At 49.6% G+C, this 26014-nt stretch overlaps 1 protein-coding gene across 1 annotated transcript in view; it reads right to left on the reverse strand.

Annotated features, from left to right (window-relative positions):
• The window catches only part of LOC138661436 (connector enhancer of kinase suppressor of ras 2-like), a 468527-nt gene that overhangs the window by 91302 nt on the left and 351211 nt on the right, over positions 1-26014 (reverse strand). Inside the window, exons 7-8 of the mRNA XM_069746117.1 lie at positions 5930-5989; positions 1563-1631 (exon numbers count right to left, since the gene is read on the reverse strand). Of these exons, the coding sequence (XP_069602218.1) occupies positions 1563-1631; positions 5930-5989 (129 nt within the window). The remainder of the gene's footprint in view (positions 1-1562; positions 1632-5929; positions 5990-26014) is intronic.

Genomic DNA, 26014 nt, shown 5'->3' on the forward strand with positions numbered 1-26014 from the left:
AGTGCACCAGGATAGAACTGCAACATGACAGAGTCCTACCCAGTGCACCAGGATAGAACTGCAACGTGACAGAGTCCTACCCAGTGCACCAGGATAGAACTGCAACATGACAGAGTCCTACCCAGTGCACCAGGATAGAACTGCAACGTGACAGTCTTACCCAGTGCACCAGGATAGAACTGCAACATGACAGAGTCCTACCCAGTGCACCAGGATAGAACTGCAACGTGACAGTCTTACCCAGTGCACCAGGATAGAACTGCAACATGACAGAGTCCTACCCAGTGCACCAGGATAGAACTGCAACATGACAGAGTCCTACCCAGTGCACCAGGATAGAACTGCAACGTGACAGAGTCCTACCCAGTGCACCAGGAGAGAACTGCAACATGACAGAGTCCTACCCAGTGCACCAGGATAGAACTGCAACATGACAGAGTCCTACCCAATGCACCAGGATAGAACTGCAACATGACAGAGTCCTACCCAATGCACCAGGATAGAACTGCAACATGACAGAGTCCTACCCAGTGCACCAGGATAGAACTGCAACATGACAGAGTCCTACCCAATGTACCAGGATAGAACTGCAACATGACAGAGTCCTACCCAATGCACCAGGATAGAACTGCAACATGACAGAGTCCTACCCAGTGCACCAGGATAGAACTGCAACATGACAGAGTCCTACCCAGTGCACCAGGATAGAACTGCAACATGACAGTCTTACCCAGTGCACCAGGATAGAACTGCAATGTAATGGAGCCTTACCCCACATACCAAGATCGAACTGCAACAACATGGAACGTTTACCCTCTGCACCAGGATAATTCTCAATATGGTGGAGCATTTGCCCTCTGCAGCAGGATGATTTTCAATATGATGGAGCATTTACCCTCTGTACCAGGAAAACGCTCAACATGAAGGAGCATTTACCCTCTGTACCAGGATCATTCTCAATATGATGGAGCATTTACCCTCTGCACTAGGATAAATCTAAATATGATGGAGCATTTACTCTCTGCATCAGGACCAGGATAATTCTCAATATGATGGAGCATTTACCCTCTGTACCAGGATAATACTGCAATGTGACAGTCTTGCCTAGTGAACCAGGATAATACTGCAATGTTTTGGAGCTTTACTTTGTGCACCAGAATAGCAATGCAATGTGATAGACAACTTATCCTGTGCACCAGTCATGTGATTAAGTCTTGCCTAATGCACCAGGATAGTGTTAATATGTAATAAAACTCTTACCCAGTGCACCAGGATCAAACTGCAACATGATGGAGCATTTACCCCTTGCACCAGGATAATATCACAACGTGACAAAGCATTTACCCAGTGCTCCAGGATAGTAGTAGAATGTAAGGGATCATTTACCCTGTGCTCCAGATAGCACTGCAATGTCGCAGGGCTTTTACATTGCGCAACAGGGTAGTGAAACAAGAGCATTTACCCAGTGGACCATTCACAGATGACAGCAGAGATCCTGCACTGGGGAAATGTGAGGACGACGTCTCATTGGTTACTTCCCTGAATCCCAGCAGGACACTCACCACCGTCTGATGGTTCACCTGGATAACCTCATCCCCCGCGTGGATCTTCTTGCACTGGTCGGCCGGAGACTACAGGAAAGAAAAAGAGAAAATGAATCCTGAGCGGTGACCAGATCACCCGGCAGCCGGGGCAAGGATAATGCTCTCTGCCCCATTAATGCCCTTGACCAGGCAGAGCGACTCCCCTGACCGGGCAGAGCGGCTATCCTGACCGGGCAGAGCGGCTCCCCTGACCGGGCAGAGCGGCTCCCCTGACCGGGCAGAGCGGCTCCCCTGACCGGGCAGAGCGGCTATCCTGACCGGGCAGAGCGGCTATCCTGACCGGGCAGAGCGGCCCACCTTGACCGGGCAGAGTGGCTATCCTGACCGGGCAGAGCGGCTATCCTGACCGGGCAGAGCGGCTCCCCTGACCGGGCAGAGCGGCTCCCCTGACCGGGCAGAGCGGCTATCCTGACCGGGCAGAGCGGCTATCCTGACCGGGCAGAGCGGCTCCCCTGACCGGGCAGAGCGGCTATCCTGACCGGGCAGAGCGGCTCCCCTGACCGGGCAGAGCGGCTATCCTGACCGGGCAGAGCGGCTATCCTGACCGGGCAGAGCGGCTCCCCTGACCGGGCAGAGCGGCTATCCTGACCGGGCAGAGCGGCTCCCCTGACCGGGCAGAGCGGCTATCCTGACCGGGCAGAGCGGCTATCCTGACCGGGCAGAGCGGCTATCCTGACCGGGCAGAGCAGCTCGTGGTCTATTCTACTGTTTATTTGCCACGTGCTAGAAAATACAGGTGGCTATTTTCCACAAACAGCGCCACCTATCACTACATTTATGGTAAAGTGCATGTCAATAGAAATTTATGGATTAATAAATGAGGTTCTGCAACTTCCCAATATTTCTGTTGAATGCTCTTATACACAACTGTTAAGATCTCTATTTGCTGTTAGTGAATGGTAGCAGTGCATCAGCGCAGGTAAAATGTCTCAGGCCAAATGACAAAATTCTGCTGCTGTGTTTGCTCACTGGATACAACAGTAACAAATACTCAGCTGTGAAGAGTTTAGAATGGGTTTTCAGCCTCAGACTGCAAAAAAATATTTCCATTGACTAACAGCAAGCAGTGGTCTTGAATACACACAGTATATGAAAAAAGTGAATCCCCTATAAAAGGCTTTCATATTGTCAGAGTTCCCCTTTAAATGAAGAATCTCGGCATTATTCAGAGACCTTTCTCTCGCACTGATGGCGATTCTCCATTGTTATCGTGTCCTCAGCGATTTCACACCGGGATTTCACCGCAATTAAATGTTTCTCATCTTCGGTAAAGTTCATCCTGAGATCCCGGAGTTTGATGGTTTGATGCTTTGAGCCGCAGGATTATTAAGATGTTTCTGTCAGGGAAGTTCAAGGGATCGTAATTAACAAGCCCAGGGAGCCCAGAGACGTCTCCGGATGCCACCATGTGCACAGATTAAAAGTGACAAAATCACCCGGACTGTGAGAGCGCAGAGTTCAGAGAGAGTGCATGCGCTGCGCAAGCCCACCTGCCTGCCTATCCCCCGCCCTGTGTCTCATCATCATCACATGTCCTGTGTATCGTTATCAGCTGCCTTGTGCATCATTATCACCTGCCTTGTGTATCATTATCACCTGCCTTGTGCATCATCATTACCTGCCTTGTGTATCATCATCACCTGCCTTTGCATCATCATCACCTGCCCTGTGCATGATCATCAACCACCCTGTGCATGATCATCAACCACCCTGAGCATCATCATAACCTGCCCTGACCCTCATCATCTCCACCTGCTCTATACATTATTATCGTCTGCCCTGTGCCTCATCATCACCTACCCTGTGACACATCATCTACTGCCCTGTACCTCATCATTCCCTGCTCTATGCATCATCATCACCTGCCCTGTGTCTCATCATCTTCACCTGCTCTATGCATCATAATCACCTGTTCTGTGCATTATCACTTCCCCTGTACATCATCACCATCACCTGCTCTGTGCATCATCATTCTCTGCTCTATGCATCATCATCACCTGCCCTGTGTCTCATCATCTTCACCTGCTCTATGCATCATCATCATCACCTGTTCTGTGCATCATCACTTCCCTTGTACATCATCGTCATCACCTGGCCTGTGCATCATCACTTGCCCTGTACATCATCACCATCACCTGCTCTGTGCATCATCATTCCCTGCTCTATGCATCATCATCACCTGCCCTGAGTCTCATCATCTTCACCTGCTCTATGCATCATCATCACCTGTTCTGTGCATCATCACTTCCCCTGTACATCATCACCATCACCTGCTCTGTGCATCATCATTCTCTGCTCTATGCATCATCACCTGCCCTGTGTCTCATCATCTTCACCTGCTCTATGCATCATCATCATCATCACCTGTTCTGTGCATCTTCACGTCCCCTGTACATCATCGTCATCACCTGGCCTGTGCATCATCACTTGCCCTGTACATCATCACCATCACCTGCTCTGTGCATCATCATTCCCTGCTCTATGCATCATCATCACCTGCCCTGTGTCTCATCATCTTCACCTGCTCTATGCATCATCACCTGCTCTGTGCATCATCATTCCCTGCTCTATGCATCATCATCACCTGCCCTGTGTCTCATTATCTTCACCTGCTCTATGCATCATCGTCATCACCTGGCCTGTGCATCATCACTTGCCCTGTGCATCATCACCATCACCTGCTCTGTGCATCATCATTCCCTGCTCTATGCATTATCTGTTATGAACAGGTGATTCAGAACCACAATGGACCTAGTGGTTAAGAGCACACAAAGTTACCTGATAGTTACTAACATAGGACGAGCTCTTAGACGTGGAAACTCTGCTGACCGCAATCCCTAATCCTATCAAACCACACTAGAGGTAGCCGTGGAGCGCTCCTAACAAAAACCTAGGCGCCTCGGCACAGCCTGAGAAACTAGCTAGCCCTGAAGATAGAAAAATAAGCCTACCTTGCCTCAGAGAAATTCCCCAAAGGAAAAGGCAGCCCCCCACATATAATGACTGTGAGTAAGATGAAAATACAAACACAGAGATGAAATAGATTTTAGCAAAGTGAGGCCCGACTTACTGAATAGACCGAGGATAGGAAAGATAGCTTTGCGGTCAGCACAAAAACCTACAAACAACCACGCAGAGGGGGCAAAAAGACCCTCCGCACCGACTAACGGTACGGAGGTGCTCCCTCTGCGTCTCAGAGCTTCCAGCAAGCAAGAAAAACCAATATAGCAAGCTGGACAGAAAATATAGCAAACAAAAGTAACACAAGCAAAACTTAGCTTATGCAGGGCAGACAGGCCACAAGAACGATCCAGGAGAGAGCTAGACCAATACTGGAACATTGACTGGAGGCCAGGAACAAAGAACTAGGTGGAGTTAAATAGAGCAGCACCTAACGACTTAACCTCGTCACCTGAGGAAGGAAACTCAGAGGCCGCAGCCCCACTCACATCCACCAGAGGAAGCTCATAGACAGAACCAGCCGAAGTACCACTCATGACCACAGGAGGGAGCTTGACCACAGAATTCACAACAATTATCATCACCTGCCCTGTGCCTCATCATCACATGACTTAATCCTCACTATCACCTGTCCTGTGTCTCATGATCATCCCCTACAATAAGACTGATCATCACCTGCCATGTGCCTCATTACCCGCCCCATTCTTTTATGCACAGCTAGGAATAACACTATGGTAATCTTGCGGGACCCCCTGCACCTGCATAATGAAAAGTTCCCCCAAGTATAAATTTCCCACCATTTTTAATGTCTGAGACTGAAAACCCATCCAGACGTAAAACCTTATATACACTAGTAGCATTTTAGACAATCCTCTGCGGGGTGGAGGGAGCGGCGCTGGGATGGGCCTGCAGGATATTCGTATTCTGGGCGGGTTCACTTACAGTTCGGGGTTAATCCCTCTTCTCAGTATATGAGGTTATAAAATCTGCTGCGTTTGCCGATATTCTTCAAGTAAAGCATTAGTATCTGGACAAATATCCACATCTCCGGCTGCTGCCATTTCTGGATTCCTCCATCTTGCACATAGATACAATGTATCCAGTGCCGCTCATTACTACTGTCATCCCCCGAGGCCCGGATATAATTGAAATTCACCGAGCGGCAAATTGAAATAAATTTTGGCTGCGGCATTGAAGTCACTCATATACGGGACAGCAGGAGACGCAGGGTCCGACCACAGCAAGCGCTAGATGTAGTCATGTACATGTTACATAGTAGCGGAAGGATCAAATATAAAAGGAAAGATATGTAACGATATCATATAAACATGTTCCGTCCGCTCTTGCAGGAGCACCTCACTTACGTTTTCAGTGGTCCCCGTGATGACGTGGAGCCCGTCATATGTGGATTTGATGTACATCCCCTGCAAGAGAAACACATCAATCAGGTGAAACAGAAATGCGGCCGGATTTATCCAATTATTCAGAATTTTACCCCTGCAATTGAAAAAGTTCTTAAACTTTCTGATCTATTTGATGTCATTTCCAAAGTCTCTGCCTGATGTAGTAAATAGTAATATTTTTATTTACGTCCGTGTTCACATCATGCACTTGCGCTGCATTTTTCTTTTTGAGCAATTTTATCAAATCATGGTAAAATTGCTGCGTGTTTACAGCGATAAAACAAAAATACAATGTGATTGCAATCCTGGAAACCAAAGTTGAACTCAAAATCAATACTTTTTCCCTCCACTGATAAATTGTAACAAATTATGAGCAGATCAATGAGATTTGTGGCGCTGATGTATTAAGTGTTTGCCTGTACAGGCTGCAGTATCACGGCAGAAGAACTGGGCAGGCAGGTGGAGGTGTCGGCTTCACAATGGAAAAATGCATCTTTTGTATTCACTGACAGCAAGCAGATATGTTGAGACATGGAACTGATTTGCATTAGTTTTGCATATCTTTGTGTGCGGGTGCAGCTCATTTCACAGAATTCCTGATTTTTCAAACTCTGAATGTAAATGTCTATATTCACTGACAGAAAGCAGAAACTAAAACACAAAGTATATTCCAAAAGTTGCAGAACTTAATTCTTTGGTTTAATATCACTTTTTACTATATTTAATGTTGTTTGTCCCAGACTGAAGCCTCCAATACATTGAGCAATGAGTTCTCTTCCAACCTCCATATCGATGTTTCTACCACAGGAAAGCAGTTCATGAACAGTCATGGGGCGAGATAATGTGTGTAAAGCGCTGCAGAATATGTTAGCGCTATATAAAAATAAAGATTATATATATCTACATTACATCTGTCACCTCCGACCCAGGGGACAGCGCATCTAGGACGCAAGTCAGAAACACAGATCCTTGTCATCTCCTCTGTTCCCAGTACAGATCCTTGTAATCTCTGTTCCCAGTACAGATCCTTGTGTTCTCCTCTGCTCCCAGTACAGATCCTTGTGTTCTCCTCTGTTCCCAGTACAGATCCTTGTCATCTCCTCTGTTCCCAGTACAGATCCTTGTAATCTCTGTTCCCAGTACAGATCCTTGTGGTCTCCTCTGCTCCCAGTACAGATCATTGTGGTCTCCTCTGTTCCCAGTACAGATCCTTGTGTTCTCCTCTGTTCCCAGTACAGATCCTTGTGTTCTCCTCTGTTCCCAGTACAGATCCTTGTGTTCTCCTCTGCTCCCAGTACAGATCCTTGTAATCTCCTCTGCTCCCAGTAACATAGTAACATAGTTAGTAAGGCCGAAAAAAGACATTTGTCCATCCAGTTCAGCCTATATTCCATCATAATAAATACCCAGATCTACTTCCTTCTACAGAACCTAATAATTGTATGATACAATATTGTTCTGCTCCAGGAAGACATCCAGGCCTCTCTTGAACCCCTCGACTGTGTTCGCCATCACCACCTCCTCAGGCAAGCAATTCCAGATTCTCACTGCCCTAACAGTAAAGAATCCTCTTCTATGTTGGTGGAAAAACCTTCTCTCCTCCAGACGCAAAGAATGCCCCCTTGTGCCCGTCACCTTCCTTGGTATAAACAGATCCTCAGCGAGATATTTGTATTGTCCCCTTATATACTTATACATGGTTATTAGATCGCCCCTCAGTCGTCTTTTTTCTAGACTAAATAATCCTAATTTCGCTAATCTATCTGGGTATTGTAGTTCTCCCATCCCCTTTATTAATTTTGTTGCCCTCCTTTGTACTCTCTCTAGTTCCATTATATCCTTCCTGAGCACCGGTGCCCAAAACTGGACACAGTACTCCATGTGCGGTCTAACTAGGGATTTGTACAGAGGCAGTATAATGCTCTCATCATGTGTATCCAGACCTCTTTTAATGCACCCCATGATCCTGTTTGCCTTGGCAGCTGCTGCCTGGCACTGGCTGCTCCAGGTAAGTTTATCATTAACTAGGATCCCCAAGTCCTTCTCCCTGTCAGATTTACCCAGTGGTTTCCCGTTCAGTGTGTAATGGTGATATTGATTCCCTCTTCCCATGTGTATAACCTTACATTTATCATTGTTAAACCTCATCTGCCACCTTTCAGCCCAAGTTTCCAACTTATCCAGATCCATCTGTAGCAGAATACTATCTTCTCTTGTATTAACTGCTTTACATAGTTTTGTATCATCTGCAAATATCGATATTTTACTGTGTAAACCTTCTACCAGATCATTAATGAATATGTTGAAGAGAACAGGTCCCAATACTGACCCCTGCGGTACCCCACTGGTCACAGCGACCCAGTTAGAGACTGGACAGCGACCCAGTACAGATCCTTGTAATCTCTGTTCCCAGTACAGATCCTTGTGTTCTCCTCTGCTCCCAGTACAGATCCTTGTGTTCTCCTCTGTTCCCAGTACAGATCCTTGTGGTCTCCTCTGCTCCCAGTACAGATCCTTGTGGTCTCCACTGCTCCCAGTACAGATCCTTGTGGTCTCCTCTGCTCCCAGTACAGATCCTTGTGGTCTCCTCTGTTCCCAGTACAGATCCTTGTGGTCTCCTCTGTTCCCAGTACAGATCCTTGTGTTCTCCTCTGTTCCCAGTACAGATCCTTGTGGTCTCCTCTGCTCCCAGTACAGATCCTTGTGGTCTCCTCTGCTCCCAGTACAGATCCTTGTGTTCTCCTCTGCTCCCAGTACAGATCCTTGTGTTCTCCTCTGCTCCCAGTACAGATCCTTGTGGTCTCTCCACTGCTCCCAGTACAGATCCTTGTGGTCTCCTCTGCTCCCAGTACAGATCCTTGTGGTCTCCTCTGCTCCCAGTACAGATCCTTGTGGTCTCCTCTGCTCCCAGTACAGATCCTTGTGGTCTCCTCTGCTCCCAGTACAGATCCTTGTAGTCTCATCTGCTTCCAGTACAGATCCTTGTGGTCTCCTCTGTTCCCAGTACAGATCCTTGTGGTCTCCTCTGCTCCCAGTACAGATCCTTGTGTTCTCCTCTGCTCCCAGTACAGATCCTTGTAATCTCCTCTGTTCCCAGTACAGATCCTTGTAATCTCTGTTCCCAGTACAGATCCTTGTGGTCTCCTCTGCTCCCAGTACAGATCCTTGTGTTCTCCTCTGTTCCCAGTACAGATCCTTGTGGTCTCCTCTGCTCCCAGTACAGATCCTTGTGGTCTCCTCTGCTCCCAGTACAGATCCTTGTGTTCTCCTCTGCTCCCAGTACAGATCCTTGTAATCTCCTCTGCTCCCAGTACAGATTCTTGTAATCTCTGTTCCCAGTACAGATCCTTGTGTTCTCCTCTGCTCCCAGTACAGATCCTTGTGGTCTCTCCACTGCTCCCAGTACAGATCCTTGTGGTCTCCTCTGCTCCCAGTACAGATCCTTGTGGTCTCCTCTGCTCCCAGTACAGATCCTTGTGGTCTCCTCTGTTCCCAGTACAGATCCTTGTGTTCTCCTCTGTTCCCAGTACAGATCCTTGTGTTCTCCTCTGCTCCCAGTACAGATCCTTGTAATCTCCTCTGTTCCCAGTACAGATCCTTGTAATCTCTGTTCCCAGTACAGATCCTTGTGTTCTCCTCTGCTCCCAGTACAGATCCTTGTGTTCTCCTCTGTTCCCAGTACAGATCCTTGTGGTCTCCTCTGCTCCCAGTACAGATCCTTGTGTTCTCCTCTGCTCCCAGTACAGATCCTTGTGGTATCCTCTGCTCCCAGTACAGATCCTTGTGGTCTCCTCTGCTCCCAGTACAGATCATTGTGGTCTCCTCTGTTCCCAGTACAGATCCTTGTGTTCTCCTCTGTTCCCAGTACAGATCCTTGTGTTCTCCTCTGCTCCCAGTACAGATCCTTGTTATCTCCTCTGCTCCCAGTACAGATCCTTGTAATCTCTGTTCCCAGTACAGATCCTTGTGTTCTCCTCTGCTCCCAGTACAGATCCTTGTGGTCTCTCCACTGCTCCCAGTACAGATCCTTGTGGTCTCCTCTGCTCCCAGTACAGATCCTTGTGGTCTCCTCTGCTCCCAGTACAGATCCTTGTGGTCTCCTCTGCTCCCAGTACAGATCCTTGTGTTCTCCTCTGTTCCCAGTACAGATCCTTGTGGTCTCCTCTGCTCCCAGTACAGATCCTTGTCATCTCCTCTGTTCCCAGTACAGATCCTTGTGTTCTCCTCTGTTCCCAGTACAGATCCTTGTAGTCTCATCTGCTTCCAGTACAGATCCTTGTGGTCTCCTCTGTTCCCAGTACAGATCCTTGTGGTCTCCTCTGCTCCCAGTACAGATCCTTGTGGTCTCCTCTGTTCCCAGTACAGATCCTTGTGGTCTCCTCTGCTCCCAGTACAGATCCTTGTGGTCTCCTCTGCTCCCAGTATAGATCCTTGTGGTCTCCTCTGCTCCCAGTACAGATCCTTGTGTTCTCCTCTGTTCCCAGTACAGATCCTTGTGTTCTCCTCTGCTCCCAGTACAGATCCTTGTGGTCTCCTCTGCTCCCAGTACAGATCCTTGTGGTCTCCTCTGCTCCCAGTACAGATCCTTGTGGTCTCCTCTGCTCCCAGTACAGATCCTTGTGGTCTCCTCTGCTCCCAGTACAGATCCTTGTGGTCTCCTCTGCTCCCAGTATAGATCCTTGTGGTCTCCTCTGCTCCCAGTACAGATCCTTGTGGTCTCCTCTGCTCCCAGTATAGATCCTTGTGGTCTCCTCTGCTCCCAGTACAGATCCTTGTGGTCTCCTCTGCTCCCAGTACAGATCCTTGTGGTCTCCTCTGCTCCCAGTACAGATCCTTGTCATCTCCTCTGTTCCCAGTACAGATCCTTGTGTTCTCCTCTGTTCCCAGTACAGATCCTTGTAGTCTCATCTGCTTCCAGTACAGATCCTTGTGGTCTCCTCTGTTCCCAGTACAGATCCTTGTGGTCTCCTCTGCTCCCAGTACAGATCCTTGTGGTCTCCTCTGCTCCCAGTACAGATCCTTGTGGTCTCCTCTGCTCCCAGTACAGATCCTTGTGTTCTCCTCTGCTCCCAGTACAGATCCTTGTGGTCTCCTCTGTTCCCAGTACAGATCCTTGTGGTCTCCTCTGCTCCCAGTACAGATCCTTGTGGTCTCCTCTGCTCCCAGTACAGATCCTTGTGGTCTCCTCTGCTCCCAGTACAGATCCTTGTCATCTCCTCTGTTCCCAGTACAGATCAGTGTGGTCTCCTCTGTTCCCAGTACAGAATCGTGTGTTCTCCTCTGTTCCCAGTACAGAATCTTGTGTTCTCCTCTGTTCCCAGTACAGATCCTTGTGTTCTCCTCTGTTCCCAGTACAGATCCTTGTGTTCTCCTCTGTTCCCAGTACAGATCCTTGTGTTCTCCTCTGTTCCCAACACAGATCCTTGTGGTCTCCCAGTACAGATCCTTGTGGTCTCCACTGCTCGCAGTAAAGATACTTGTGGTCTCTCCACTGCTCCCAGTACATAGCCTTATGGTCTCCACCCCTCCCAGTACAGATTCTTGTGGTCACCTCTGTTCCCAGTAGAGATTCCTATCTTCTCCTCTGCTCCCAGTACAAATCCTAGTGTTCTCCTCTGTTCCCAATACAGATTCTTGGGTTCTCATCCGCTCCCAGTACAGTTCTTTGTAGTCTCATCTGCTCCCAGTACAGATCCTTGTGTTCTCCTCTGTTCCCAGTACAGATCCTTGTGTTCTCCTCTGCTCCCAGTACAGATCCTTGTGTTCTCCTCTGTTCCCAGTACAGATCCTTGTGTTCTCCTCTGCTCCCAGTACAGATCCTTGTGTTCTCCTCTGTTCCCAGTACAGTTCCTTGTGGTCTCCTCTGCTCCCAGTACAGATCCTTGTGTTCTCCTCTGTTCCCAGTACAGATCCTTGTGGTCTCCTCTGTTCCCAGTACAGATCCTTGTAATCTCCTCTGTTCCCAGTACAGATCCTTGTGGTCTCCTCTGCTCTCAGTACAGATCCTTGTGTTCTCCTCTGTTCCCAGTACAGATCCTTGTGTTCTCCTCTGCTCCCAGTACAGATCCTTGTGTTCTCCTCTGTTCCCAGTACAGATCCTTGTGGTCTCCTCTGTTCCCAGTACAGATCCTTGTGTTCTCCTCTGCTCTCAGTACAGATCCTTGTGTTCTCCTCTGTTCCCAGTACAGATCCTTGTGGTCTCCTCTGCTCTCAGTACAGATCCTTGTGTTCTCCTCTGTTCCCAGTACAGATCCTTGTGTTCTCCTCTGCTCCCAGTACAGATCCTTGTGTTCTCCTCTGTTCCCAGTACAGATCCTTGTGGTCTCCTCTGCTCCCAGTACAGATCCTTGTGGTCTCCTCTGCTCCCAGTACAGATCCTTGTGTTCTCCTCTGTTCCCAGTACAGATCCTTGTGTTCTCCTCTGTTCCCAGTACAGATCCTTGTGTTCTCCTCTGCTCCCAGTACAGATCCTTGTAATCTCCTCTGTTCCCAGTACAGATCCTTGTAATCTCTGTTCCCAGTACAGATCCTTGTGTTCTCCTCTGCTCCCAGTACAGATCCTTGTGTTCTCCTCTGTTCCCAGTACAGATCCTTGTGGTCTCCTCTGCTCCCAGTACAGATCCTTGTGTTCTCCTCTGCTCCCAGTACAGATCCTTGTGGTATCCTCTGCTCCCAGTACAGATCCTTGTGGTCTCCTCTGCTCCCAGTACAGATCATTGTGGTCTCCTCTGTTCCCAGTACAGATCCTTGTGTTCTCCTCTGTTCCCAGTACAGATCCTTGTGTTCTCCTCTGCTCCCAGTACAGATCCTTGTTATCTCCTCTGCTCCCAGTACAGATCCTTGTAATCTCTGTTCCCAGTACAGATCCTTGTGTTCTCCTCTGCTCCCAGTACAGATCCTTGTGGTCTCTCCACTGCTCCCAGTACAGATCCTTGTGGTCTCCTCTGCTCCCAGTACAGATCCTTGTGGTCTCCTCTGCTCCCAGTACAGATCCTTGTGGTCTCCTCTGCTCCCAGTACAGATCCTTGTGTTCTCCTCTGTTCCCAGTACAGATCCTTGTGGTCTCCTCTGCTCCCAGTACAGATCCTTGTCATCTCCTCTGTTCCCAGTACAGATCCTTGTGTTCTCCTCTGTTCCCAGTACAGATCCTTGTAGTCTCATCTGCTTCCAGTACAGATCCTTGTGGTCTCCTCTGTTCCCAGTACAGATCCTTGTGGTCTCCTCTGCTCCCAGTACAGATCCTTGTGGTCTCCTCTGTTCCCAGTACAGATCCTTGTGGTCTCCTCTGCTCCCAGTACAGATCCTTGTGGTCTCCTCTGCTCCCAGTATAGATCCTTGTGGTCTCCTCTGCTCCCAGTACAGATCCTTGTGTTCTCCTCTGTTCCCAGTACAGATCCTTGTGTTCTCCTCTGCTCCCAGTACAGATCCTTGTGGTCTCCTCTGCTCCCAGTACAGATCCTTGTGGTCTCCTCTGCTCCCAGTACAGATCCTTGTGGTCTCCTCTGCTCCCAGTACAGATCCTTGTGGTCTCCTCTGCTCCCAGTACAGATCCTTGTGGTCTCCTCTGCTCCCAGTATAGATCCTTGTGGTCTCCTCTGCTCCCAGTACAGATCCTTGTGGTCTCCTCTGCTCCCAGTATAGATCCTTGTGGTCTCCTCTGCTCCCAGTACAGATCCTTGTGGTCTCCTCTGCTCCCAGTACAGATCCTTGTGGTCTCCTCTGCTCCCAGTACAGATCCTTGTCATCTCCTCTGTTCCCAGTACAGATCCTTGTGTTCTCCTCTGTTCCCAGTACAGATCCTTGTAGTCTCATCTGCTTCCAGTACAGATCCTTGTGGTCTCCTCTGTTCCCAGTACAGATCCTTGTGGTCTCCTCTGCTCCCAGTACAGATCCTTGTGGTCTCCTCTGCTCCCAGTACAGATCCTTGTGGTCTCCTCTGCTCCCAGTACAGATCCTTGTGTTCTCCTCTGCTCCCAGTACAGATCCTTGTGGTCTCCTCTGTTCCCAGTACAGATCCTTGTGGTCTCCTCTGCTCCCAGTACAGATCCTTGTGGTCTCCTCTGCTCCCAGTACAGATCCTTGTGGTCTCCTCTGCTCCCAGTACAGATCCTTGTCATCTCCTCTGTTCCCAGTACAGATCAGTGTGGTCTCCTCTGTTCCCAGTACAGAATCGTGTGTTCTCCTCTGTTCCCAGTACAGAATCTTGTGTTCTCCTCTGTTCCCAGTACAGATCCTTGTGTTCTCCTCTGTTCCCAGTACAGATCCTTGTGTTCTCCTCTGTTCCCAGTACAGATCCTTGTGTTCTCCTCTGTTCCCAACACAGATCCTTGTGGTCTCCCAGTACAGATCCTTGTGGTCTCCACTGCTCGCAGTAAAGATACTTGTGGTCTCTCCACTGCTCCCAGTACATAGCCTTATGGTCTCCACCCCTCCCAGTACAGATTCTTGTGGTCACCTCTGTTCCCAGTAGAGATTCCTATCTTCTCCTCTGCTCCCAGTACAAATCCTAGTGTTCTCCTCTGTTCCCAATACAGATTCTTGGGTTCTCATCCGCTCCCAGTACAGTTCTTTGTAGTCTCATCTGCTCCCAGTACAGATCCTTGTGTTCTCCTCTGCTCCCAGTACAGATCCTTGTGTTCTCCTCTGTTCCCAGTACAGATCCTTGTGTTCTCCTCTGCTCCCAGTACAGATCCTTGTGTTCTCCTCTGTTCCCAGTACAGATCCTTGTGTTCTCCTCTGCTCCCAGTACAGATCCTTGTGTTCTCCTCTGTTCCCAGTACAGTTCCTTGTGGTCTCCTCTGCTCCCAGTACAGATCCTTGTGTTCTCCTCTGTTCCCAGTACAGATCCTTGTGGTCTCCTCTGTTCCCAGTACAGATCCTTGTAATCTCCTCTGTTCCCAGTACAGATCCTTGTGGTCTCCTCTGCTCTCAGTACAGATCCTTGTGTTCTCCTCTGTTCCCAGTACAGATCCTTGTGTTCTCCTCTGCTCCCAGTACAGATCCTTGTGTTCTCCTCTGTTCCCAGTACAGATCCTTGTGGTCTCCTCTGTTCCCAGTACAGATCCTTGTGTTCTCCTCTGCTCTCAGTACAGATCCTTGTGTTCTCCTCTGTTCCCAGTACAGATCCTTGTGGTCTCCTCTGCTCTCAGTACAGATCCTTGTGTTCTCCTCTGTTCCCAGTACAGATCCTTGTGTTCTCCTCTGCTCCCAGTACAGATCCTTGTGTTCTCCTCTGTTCCCAGTACAGATCCTTGTGGTCTCCTCTGTTCCCAGTACAGATCCTTGTGTTCTCCTCTGCTCTCAGTACAGATCCTTGTGTTCTCCTCTGTTCCCAGTACAGATCCTTGTGGTCTCCTCTGCTCTCAGTACAGATCCTTGTGTTCTCCTCTGCTCCCAGTACAGATCCTTGTGTTCTCCTCTGCTCCCAGTACAGATCCTTGTGTTCTCCTCTTCTCCCAGTACAGATCCTTGTGTTTCCTCTGTTCCCAGTACAGAACCTTCTGATTTCCATTGCTCTAAGCACAGGACTTTTGTATATTTCGTCGCTCAGTGTGCCCGGATTACGGCTGCTGTTTCGCCGCCCCCATATACACTCTCTCCCACCGTTCTTGGTTCCTCACTATTTGGCTGCTCAGAGTCAGATGTCATCGGTCTTTTATGAGCCGCGTTGTTCTCTGGTATCAGATCATTTCCTGTTTTATGATTTTCTAGTTCACCCTTAAAAACATCTTCAAATATTTCCTAATCAGAAGCGCCTGGTCTTATAATGGAAAGATAAGGAGTCACTGGGATCAATGGCGCTCGGGCAACAACACCTGAGACGATAACAGCGGATTTCACCCTTAAGATCCCAGTTCTTCTGATTATCTCCAAGGTCTCTGCCCTCCAGAAAGAAGAAGCGTCTCAGAAGATGAATTGCTGATGGCGGTGATGGAGTTTCTGGCCATTTGGTGTCAGCCCGATCCTTTCGATGTAGAGCTTCCTACATTGAGCAGTTTTATACAAACCATCATTTTATAATGAAATAGGTTTTCTGTTTCAGTTCTGCTCCATTTTCAGGATCTCTGCTTGCTGTAATTAAAAACCTGCTGAGACCTCAGTTTGTTACAATGTATCCAAAGTGCACAATCCTCTGTGAGTGAATCACATCAGCAGCACACATTTCTCCTGTCCAGAGAGTTTGATACAATGTATCAGTCTGCAGGTGGTCTTCAAGGTACACAACACAGCAAAAAGAAGGACCTGAGGAAGCTGTTATTCCCATCGGTGCTCATGTCTCCTTGGACTACACTTCCCATCATTCACGGCCGGACTGGCCATCGGGCATTTCTGACAAATGCCAGAAGGGCCGGTGGCAGTCGTGGGCCGCTCGCCAGCGCCAACTCCCCCCCCCCCCCCCCGCCGCCGACTCCCTTCCCTGCCACCGACTTACCCCCCGCCAGCGCCGCTGCATTCAACTATACCGACGTCTATGACACCGGTACAGTTAAATGCAATGATGGAGGAGAGCGCGTCCACTGTCGCTCCCTCTCCCATCATTCCCCGCTCTGCCTCTGACACTGCGGGTTGGCGATGACGTCATATCATCGCGCAACTGCTGTGTCTCGGGCAGACTGCAACTGCTGAGACCAGAGCCAGGAGCAGCGCGGGGCAAGAGGAAAGGTGAGGAGAGTGGTTGTTTTTTTTAAGTATATCAATGAGTGATAACTGGATTGTGGGGCTATTGGGGGCTGTGCTGCATTACATTCTATGGGGGCTGTGCTGTATTACATTCTATGGGGGCTGTACTGTATTACATTCTATGGGGGCTGTGCTGCGTTACATTCTATGGGGGCTGTGCTGTATTACATTCTATGGGGGCTGTGCTGCATTACATTCTATGGGGGCTGGCTGCATTACATTCTATGGGGGCTGTGCTGTATTACATTCTATGGGGGCTGTGCTGTGTTACATTCTATGGTGGCTGTGCTGCGTTACATTCTATGGGGGCTGTGCTGTATTACATTCTATGGGGGCTGTGCTGCATTACATTCTATGGGGGCTGGCTGCATTACATTCTATGGGGGCTCTGCTGCATTACAATTTATGGGGGCTGTGCTGTATTACATTCTATGGGGGCTGTGCTGCATTACATTCTATGGGGGCTGTGCTGCATTACATTCTATGGGGGCTGTTCTGTATTGCATTCTATGGGGGCTGTGCTGCATTACATTCTATGGGGGCTGCGCTGTATTACATTCTATGGGGGCTGTGCTGTGTTACATTCTATGGGGGCTGTGCTGCGTTACATTCTATGGGGGCTGTGCTGCGTTACATTCTATGGGGGCTGTGCTGCATTACATTCTAAAGGGGCTGTGCTGCATTACATTCTATGGGGCTGTGCTGTATTACATTCTATGGGGGCTGGCTGTATTACATTCTATGGGGGCTGTGCTGCATTACATTCTATGCGGGCTGTGCTGCATTACATTCTATGGGGGCTGGCTGCATTACATTCTATGGGGGCTGTGCTGCATTACAATCTATGGGGGCTGTGCTGTATTACATTCTATGGGGCTGTGTTGTATTACATTCTATGGGGCTGTGCTGTATTACATTCTGTGGGGCTGTGCTGCATTACAATCCATGGGGGCTGTGCTGTATTACATTCTATGGGGCTGTGCTGTATTGCATTCTATGGGGCTGTGCTGTATTGCATTCTATGGGGCTGTGCTGTATTACATTCTATGGGGGCTGTGCTGTATTACATTCTATGGGGGCTGTGCTGTATTACATTCTTTGGGGGCTGGGTGTATTACATTCTATGGGGCTGGCTGTATTACGGTACATTCTGTGGGGGCTGGCTGCATTACATTCTATGGGGGCTGTGCTGTGTTACATTCCATTCTATGGAGGCTGTGCTGCATTACATTCTATGGGGGCTGTGCTGTATTGCATTCTATGGGGGCTGTGCTGCATTACATTCTATGGGGGCTGCGCTGTATTACATTCTATGAGAGCTGTGCTGTGTTACATTCTATGGGGGCTGAGCTGCATTACATTCTATGGGGGCTGTGCTGCATTACATTCTATGGGGGCTGTGCTGTATTGCATTCTATGGGGGCTGTGCTGCATTACATTCTATGGGGGCTGCGCTGTATTACATTCTATGGGGGCTGTGCTGTGTTACATTCTATGGGGGCTGTGCTGCGTTACATTCTATGGGGGCTGTGCTGTATTACATTCTATGGGGCTGTGTTGTATTACATTCTATGGGGCTGTGCTGCATTACATTCTATGGGGCTATGCTGTATTGCATTCTATGGGGCTGTGCTGTATTGCATTCTATGGGGCTGTGCTGTATTATATTCTATGGGGGCTGTGCTGTATTACATTCTGTGGGGGCTGGCTGCATTACATTCTATGGGGGCTGGCTGCATTACATTCTATGGGGGCTGGCTGCATTACATTCTATGGGTGGCAGTATTACATTCTATGGGTGGCTGTATTACATTCTATGTGGGAGGGCTGTATTACATTCTATGTGGGAGGGCTGTATTATATTCTATGGGGGGGCTGTATTACATTCTCTGGGGGCTACATTATATTCTATGGGGAGGTGGGCTGTATTACATTCTATGGGGGCTGTATTACATTCTATGAGGTTCTGTATTATATTCTATGGAAGGGCTACATTATATTCTATGGGGTGCTGCATTATGCTCTGTGAGGGGGCTACCATATATTATATATGCAGGGGCTACATTATACTATATGAGGGGGCTGCATTATATTCTCTGGGGGGTTATATTATACTCAGGGGGCTACAATATATTCTGTGGGGTGGCTGCATTATACTCTGGGGTGGCAGCATTATACTATATGTGGGCTACATTATACTGTATCAAGGACTATGGGGAATACATTATACTATATGAAGAACTATGGTGTGCATTATACTATGGGAAGTGAATTGTACTACATGGATGACAATGGCGGGGCATTATACTATATGGAGCACTATGAGAAGTGTATTATACTATTTGGAGGACTGAGGAGTGTATTATACTATATGGAGAACTGTGGCAGTACATTATACTATATGGAGAACTGAGGAGTGTATTATACTATATGGAGGACTATGGGGAGTGTATTATACTATATAGAGGACTGAGGAGTGTATTATACTATATGGAGGACTGAGGTGCACATTATAAAATATGGAGGACTATGGGGTGTTGTCACGATATTGTATGAAATGTGATATGATTTTGTAGCTTGCCTGTTAGACCCATGCTGTGGGCTAGCCCCCCCCTCCCCCCCCCTTCTCTCTCTGTCGCTCTTTGTTTCTATGTGTGTGTGTTTTTTGATCACATTGTACCAGTGGAGGGATAACTAAGATAAGCCCCCTGCACATGTGATGGCCATCTGTTGGCCTAAAGTCACCCCGATCCGCGACGTAGGGGTGACGGTCACGGTGTGAATCATGACATATTGGTGGCACGGATGTGGGATCTTAGAGCATTAGTGATTTGGTTTGAGTGATCATTCCTCTCACTAAAAACTTGAAAAGTTCTTGCAAGAACTCTGCGCAAATAAGTTTGGAGAACGAACTCAGTGTTTTAGTCCTGAGACAATTGTGTGTACTGGTAATTATCCCCTCCCTTTCTCTTCGTTTTTCTGTCCTATCTTTTATTTGGCAACCATGGTTGTGCTGGGTGAAACCTTTTATGAGCAGCAGACCAAAGCGGGAGGCTGAGAGAGCCGAGCGCCAAGCCCAGCGAGAACATGAACTGGAGATGCTCCGGCAGGGAGTGATGCCCTCCACCGCCCAGAGCTGTGAGCCCAGCAGCGCTCAGATACCAAAGCACCGGCCCGATCACTTTCCTGTTATGGAAAAGTACGGGGACTTGGACACTTTTCTGCGGGCCTTTGAGAAATCCTGCAGACAGTACCAGCTGCCTGCACAAGAATGGGCACGATACCTGACCCCAGGGCTGAGAGGCAAAGCTCTGGAGGCGTTTGCTGCCCTCCCTCAAGAACAAGATGGTGACTATGAGGCCATCAAGCAGGCCCTGGTAACAAAGTACCAGCTTACACCTGAGGTTTACCGTAGAAAGTTCCGGAACCTCCATCGTGGCCCACACGACAGTTACAGTGATGTGGCACATGGACTGGAGACCCACTTTGACCAGTGGACCCAAGGACTGTCAGTGACCACCTTTGCACAGCTGCGAGACCTGATGATCAAAGACCAATTCTTACATCTTTGCCCAACTGAGGTGCGACAGTTCGTGATGGACAGAGAACCCAAAGACGTGACGAAAGCAGCGCAGATTGCCGATGCATACAGTATGAGGCCAACTGTAGATCGGAAGTGCGGAAGCCAGTCACCACCAGCTGGAGAGGGGGTAAGCCTGCAACCGCCAGTACCCCTGCCAGCCAACACATCAGAGGTCCTATCCCCGTGGCCAACAGCACTAGACCTACCACCGAACCTCGCTAGTGTTTCTTCTGCAAGCGGACTGGTCATATCAGTCTCCACTGTCCAGACAAGCAGAAGAACCCCCCGTCCAAGGCCCTAGGGCTTAACGCAGCAGTTCTTTTGGTGGGTGGTGTGGCTTGGAGGGTTTGTGACAACGTACAGCCCGTCACTGTGGGAGGCCATGTCGCTACAGGCCTCAAGGACACCGGGGCTGAACGAACCCTCATCCGACCCGAACTGGCGGCCCCTGAAGAAATCATTCTGGGGAAAACCCTAACTGTCACTGGGATTGGGGGCATCAGCTGTCCCTTACCGATGGCCCGGGTATTTATTGATTGGGGTGCTGGGAGCGGGGTGAAGGAAGTGGGGCTGTCTGAAAATTTGCCCACTGATGTGTTGTTGGGGACTGATTTGGGGAGGATGGTTGCATACTATGTCCCTGACACCCCTCCCCAATCTGCTAATGAGGGTAACGTTAACCCTGATGATGATGATGATGGGAAATCGCATGTGTTACCTGATCATGCTTTATCTTGTAATGATGCATCTAATACCATTTTTTCCCTAGGATTGATGGTGAAAATGTTGTACCTGTGCCAGCTGAACCTGATAATGATTTTTCTGTGAAGGTTAATGTGTCCATAGGTACAGGCGTGCCCAGCCACGTCGTTCTGCGGAGTGAGACGGCTGAGGAACCCCTAACAGGGGCAAGTGTCGGTGCTACAGGAAATGGGGAGATGCATGGGAACCGTGAGGAAGGTGATGCCATGAGATTTACCAGTGCCACCGAGGAAGGTAACTGGCCCATAAGTAGCAATGCTCCTGAGGTAATGGGGGTGGATGGGGAGGTAGAGCCCATAGCAGCGCCGGCTGATGGGTCTGCAGAAACCCCCGGGGAGACAGCCTACGTAGCTGCTGTCACCCGCAGTCAGAGTGCCCGGAACGCAGATAACTGTCGGCCTTCCAGACCCTCCTCAGTCATCATTGTGACTGAACCAGAGGTGGACCCAGAGCAGGTCCCAGAGGGTTCCTGTGGGGAAGGGACCCTGACGTCGCTTCTGGCTTCCCCTAGCCAGGAGTTTCAGGCTGCTCTGCGCACAGATGCGAGCCTAGAGAGTTTGAGACAACTCGCCGGGACGCTCTTCTCCGAGGCTGATAAGGAGAAGGTGTTCTGGGAACAAGGAAGGTTGTACCGGGAGACAGTATCCGGAAAATCGCAAAAGAAGTGGTTGAGGGAAAGACAGCTGGTCGTCCCGCAGCAATTCCGGGGTGAGTTGTAACGGATTGCCCATGAGATCCCGCTAGCTGGACACTTGGGGATCAGCAAAACTAAGGCCCGGCTGTCTCAACACTTCTATTGGCCTAAGATGGGGACAGATGTGTCAAACTACTGCCGCTCCTGTATCACCTGTCAAAGAGTGGGGAAGGCGGGGCCTGCTCTTAAGGCTCCCCTGATCCCTTTGCCAGTGATAGAGGAGCCTTTCCAGAGAATCGCGGTGGACATTGTGGGCCCGCTGGCCGTCCCCAGCAGCTCTGGAAAGCAATACATCCTTACTGTGGTAGACTACGCTACCCGATACCCAGAGGCAGTAGCTCTGTCGTCAACTAGGGCAGATAAGGTCTTTTCAGGTGTAGGATTTCCCAGGGAAATGCTTACTGATCAAGGGACCCAATTCATGTCTTGCCTAATGGAGGCTCTCTGTAAGAGAATGCAGGTGAAGTACCTGGTATCGAGTGCGTATCACCCACAGACCAATGGCTTGTGTGAACGCTTCAATGGTACCCTCAAACAGATGCTACGCATTCTGGTTGAGACCCAAGGGCGCGACTGGGAGCGGTACCTCCCACACCTGCTATTTGCTTACCGAGAGGTTCCGCAGGCCTCGACTGGGTTCTCCCCCTTCGAGCTCCTGTACGGCAGGCGAGTCAGGGGACCCCTTGGGTTGGTAAGAGAATCGTGGGAAGAGGAGCCGAACCCTTCTGAAGTGTCCATAGTGGAGTATGTCATGCGCTTCCGTGACAAGATGCAGACCTTGACGCAGTTGGTGCATGACAACATGACGCAGGCTCAGGCTAACCAGAAGCACTGGTATGACCAGAACGCCCGGAAGCGGACCTACCACGTGGATCAAAAGGTGTGGGTGCTGGTCCCCGTGCCAACGGATAAGCTTCAGGCAGCCTGGGAGGGCCCGTACGTCGTCCACCAACAGCTCAACCCGGTCACCTACGTGGTCACGCTTGACCACGCTCGGGATAGGCGAAATGCCTTTCACGTCAACATGATGAAGGCTCATCATGAACGTGAACCTTTTGTTCTACCGGTCTGCAGCTTGCCGGAAGACGGGGAGGAAGACACCCTCCTGGACATGCTGGCGCAAGCCAAGGCCGGTGGGTCCATCGAGGACGTGAAGGTAAGCTCCTCACTAACCGAACCCCAGCGGTCGCAGTTGCGGACCAACCTGGAACCCTTCCGGGCTGTTTTCTCCAACCGACCTGGAAGGACTGAGTTAGCAGTCCACGAGGTCGACACCAGGAATCACGCCCCACTACGGCGAACACCCTATCGAATCTCCGACCAGGTGAAGCAGGTTATGCGCCACGAGATCGATGAGATGTTACAGCTGGGGGTGATTCGACGGTCAAAGAGCGCGTGGACCTCACCTGTAGTTCTCGTGCCAAAGAAAGACCGGTCCACCCGGTTCTGCGTGGACTACAGGGGGCTCAACGCCATCACAGCCCCTGAGGCGCACCCAATGCCGCGCATCAAGGAGCTGCTTGAGAGGTTAGCTGGCGCAAAATACCTGACAATAATGGATCTGAGTAGAGGATACTAGCAGATTCCCCTGAGCCCCGAGGCACAGGAGAAGTCCGCCTTTATCACACCCTTTGGACTGTACGAGTCCACGGTCATGCCCTTCGGCATGAAGAATGCCCCTGCCACTTTCCAGCGGATGGCCAACCTCCTGCTTCAGGGACTGGAGGAGTATGCAGTGGCGTACTTGGATGACATTGCCATCTTCAGTTCCTCCTGGGAGAAACACCTGCAGCATCTTGAGGAGGCGCTCAGGCGAATTCACCGAGCTGGACTGACTATCAAGCCGGGAAAGTGCCAGATGGGCATGAGTGAGGTCCACTACCTGAGGCACCGGGTAGGCGGAGGCACCCTAAAGCCAGAGCCTGAGAAAGTGGGACTGATCGTGAATTGGCCCACTCCCAGGATCAAGAAACAGGTGATGTCCTTCCTGGGAACTGCAGGGTACTATAGGCGCTTCGTACAGCACTATAGTAGCCTAGCAAAACCCTCGACGGACCTCACCAGGAAAAAGCTACGCCGCATCGTCAACTGGACCGATGGCTGTGAGGGGGCCTTCCAGGCGTTGAAAACAGCACTGTGCAACGCCCCTGTGTTGAAAGCAGTCGACAGCAGTCGACTGTTCTTGGTACAGACCGACGCTAGTGAGTTTGGCCTTGGTGCTGTGCTCAGCCAGGTTGACTCGGAGGATCAAGAGCACCCCGTGTTGTACCTGAGCCGGAAACTTTTGCCGAGGGAAGTGGCCTACTCCACCATCGAGGAGTGCCTGGCTATAGTCTGGGCCCTGCAGTGCTTGCAGCCCTATTTGTACAGTCGCACCTTCACCGTGGTGACTGACCACAACCCTCTGCGCTGGCTAAACGCCATGTGTGGAACCAACGGCAGGTTGCTACGCTGGAGCCTTGCCCTTCAACAGTTTGACTTCACCATTGAACACAAAACGGGCAGGGAGCATGGCAATGCAGATGGACTGTCCCGCCAGGGTGAACCTACTGAGGTACGCATGGAGGCATACTGAGGGGTTCTGCCTCCCTAGCGCAGACCAAAAGGGGGGAGGTGTTACGATATTGTATGAAATGTGATATGATTTTGTAGCTTGCCTGTTAGACCCATGCTGCGGGCTAAACCCCCCTCCCTCCCCCCCTTCTCTCTCTGTCTCTCTTTGTTTCTATGTTTGTATGTTTTTTGATCACATTGTAGCAGTGGAGGGGTAACTAAGAGAAGCCCCCTGCACATGTGGTAGCCGTCTGTTGGCCTAAAGTCACCCCGATCCGTGACGTAGGGGTGACGGTCACGGTGTGAATCGTGACAGGTGTATTATACTAAACAAGCAAAATGCTGCCTATTCATCGAGTGATTGGATTGTTTATGTGGGAACAGAAATCATTGTTCTCAGCAGCACATCGCTGGTGTAAACTGTAGATGTGCTGCTGATAACATGATACTGTATGGGGACAGATTGATCTAATTGTGATTGTACTATTCCCTTCATTCTTTCTCAGTTGGTGTAAAGAGGCCGGGAAACAAGCGAACACTTCAATATTGTCGATCACACTCATTTAGCGGCCTGAGATCAGCGCATGTAAATACAGCAGAAATGCTTCACAGGGAGACCAGGCAAGGATGATGACAGTTGTAGTTAGCACCTGACGCCTGGGAATAGCGCTAACTCTACTGCTTTTCCCAGCCGCCAAAGCATTTAATTCTGGTATGTGTAATGATTTTTAGGGTTGATCTCAGCTGCGTAATGTCAGCTGCTATCAATCACTGGTGTAAGTAATGGAGAGGTGTCTATCAGATACCCCCACTACTAACCCAGACCTGGCGAGACCCAGCGACTCTGAAGGGCGGTGACGGCAGTAACAATACCGCTCTTCACAGTCGCCGAGCTCAGCGCAAGACCCGGAATATCGGAAGAGCGGTGACGTTACTGATGTCACCGCTCTTCAGAGTCACCGGGCCTCGTGCTGCGCAGCGGAACCAAAAGTGGCTGTAGGCAAAGTTTATGGAGCATCAGGATGAGGTTCCACAATCCCTTCATTATCTACGAGATCCAGTTATGGAGGTAAAGTAGCGGCTTTTCTTGGTACTGCAACTAAAAGGAATAAATAGGACTGAGCTGTAATGCTGGATACAGCTGTAATTATATGTTATATAGTCATGTTACACTCCAGTGTACAAAGATATTATACAGTCACCATGTGACAAGTGGGCCTGTGTAACTACAAATGCCAGGGCTGAATTTTAGTCCCAGTCCGGCCCTGCCGTTATTGCTTGTTTTCATGGATCTTTCTGGTTTACATAGAACATAGGTCCTGTAGGACCCCATAGAGATGGTAAAGAGCACTCTTGCCAGGCAGCCGAAGCAATCATATTATTAGAAACATTCACAGAACTAATCAAACCCCAGGAGCTCCGCTCCATGTTCTCCGAGTTTTATTATGTTTTTTCTCCGTCTCTACTCATGTCGGGGGTTCACTTTATTCCCAGCCCTCCATCCTCTCGTCTGATGCGGTTTCCCCTCCAGTTACATTGTATCACACAGTCGCTGCGCCGTGGCCGCACGCTCCAGAAACTGACATTTACTCTCAGACTGGAAACCAAAGCAGAAAATTCACATTTGATGATTCACTAAACAAAGATGGAAGGAAAACAGAAATTGTTCTTGTCCTAAAAAAATCATCAAACCGGAGAACCTGTATCCGGTATTGTGCAAAGAGCGTGAAAACGGCACCAGTGGCTACAACACAGAGGAAGATCTGAGTACAGT

This window comes from Ranitomeya imitator, chromosome 2, assembly GCF_032444005.1.
Source record: "Ranitomeya imitator isolate aRanImi1 chromosome 2, aRanImi1.pri, whole genome shotgun sequence".
In the NCBI taxonomy this organism is placed as follows: Eukaryota; Metazoa; Chordata; class Amphibia; order Anura; family Dendrobatidae; genus Ranitomeya; species Ranitomeya imitator.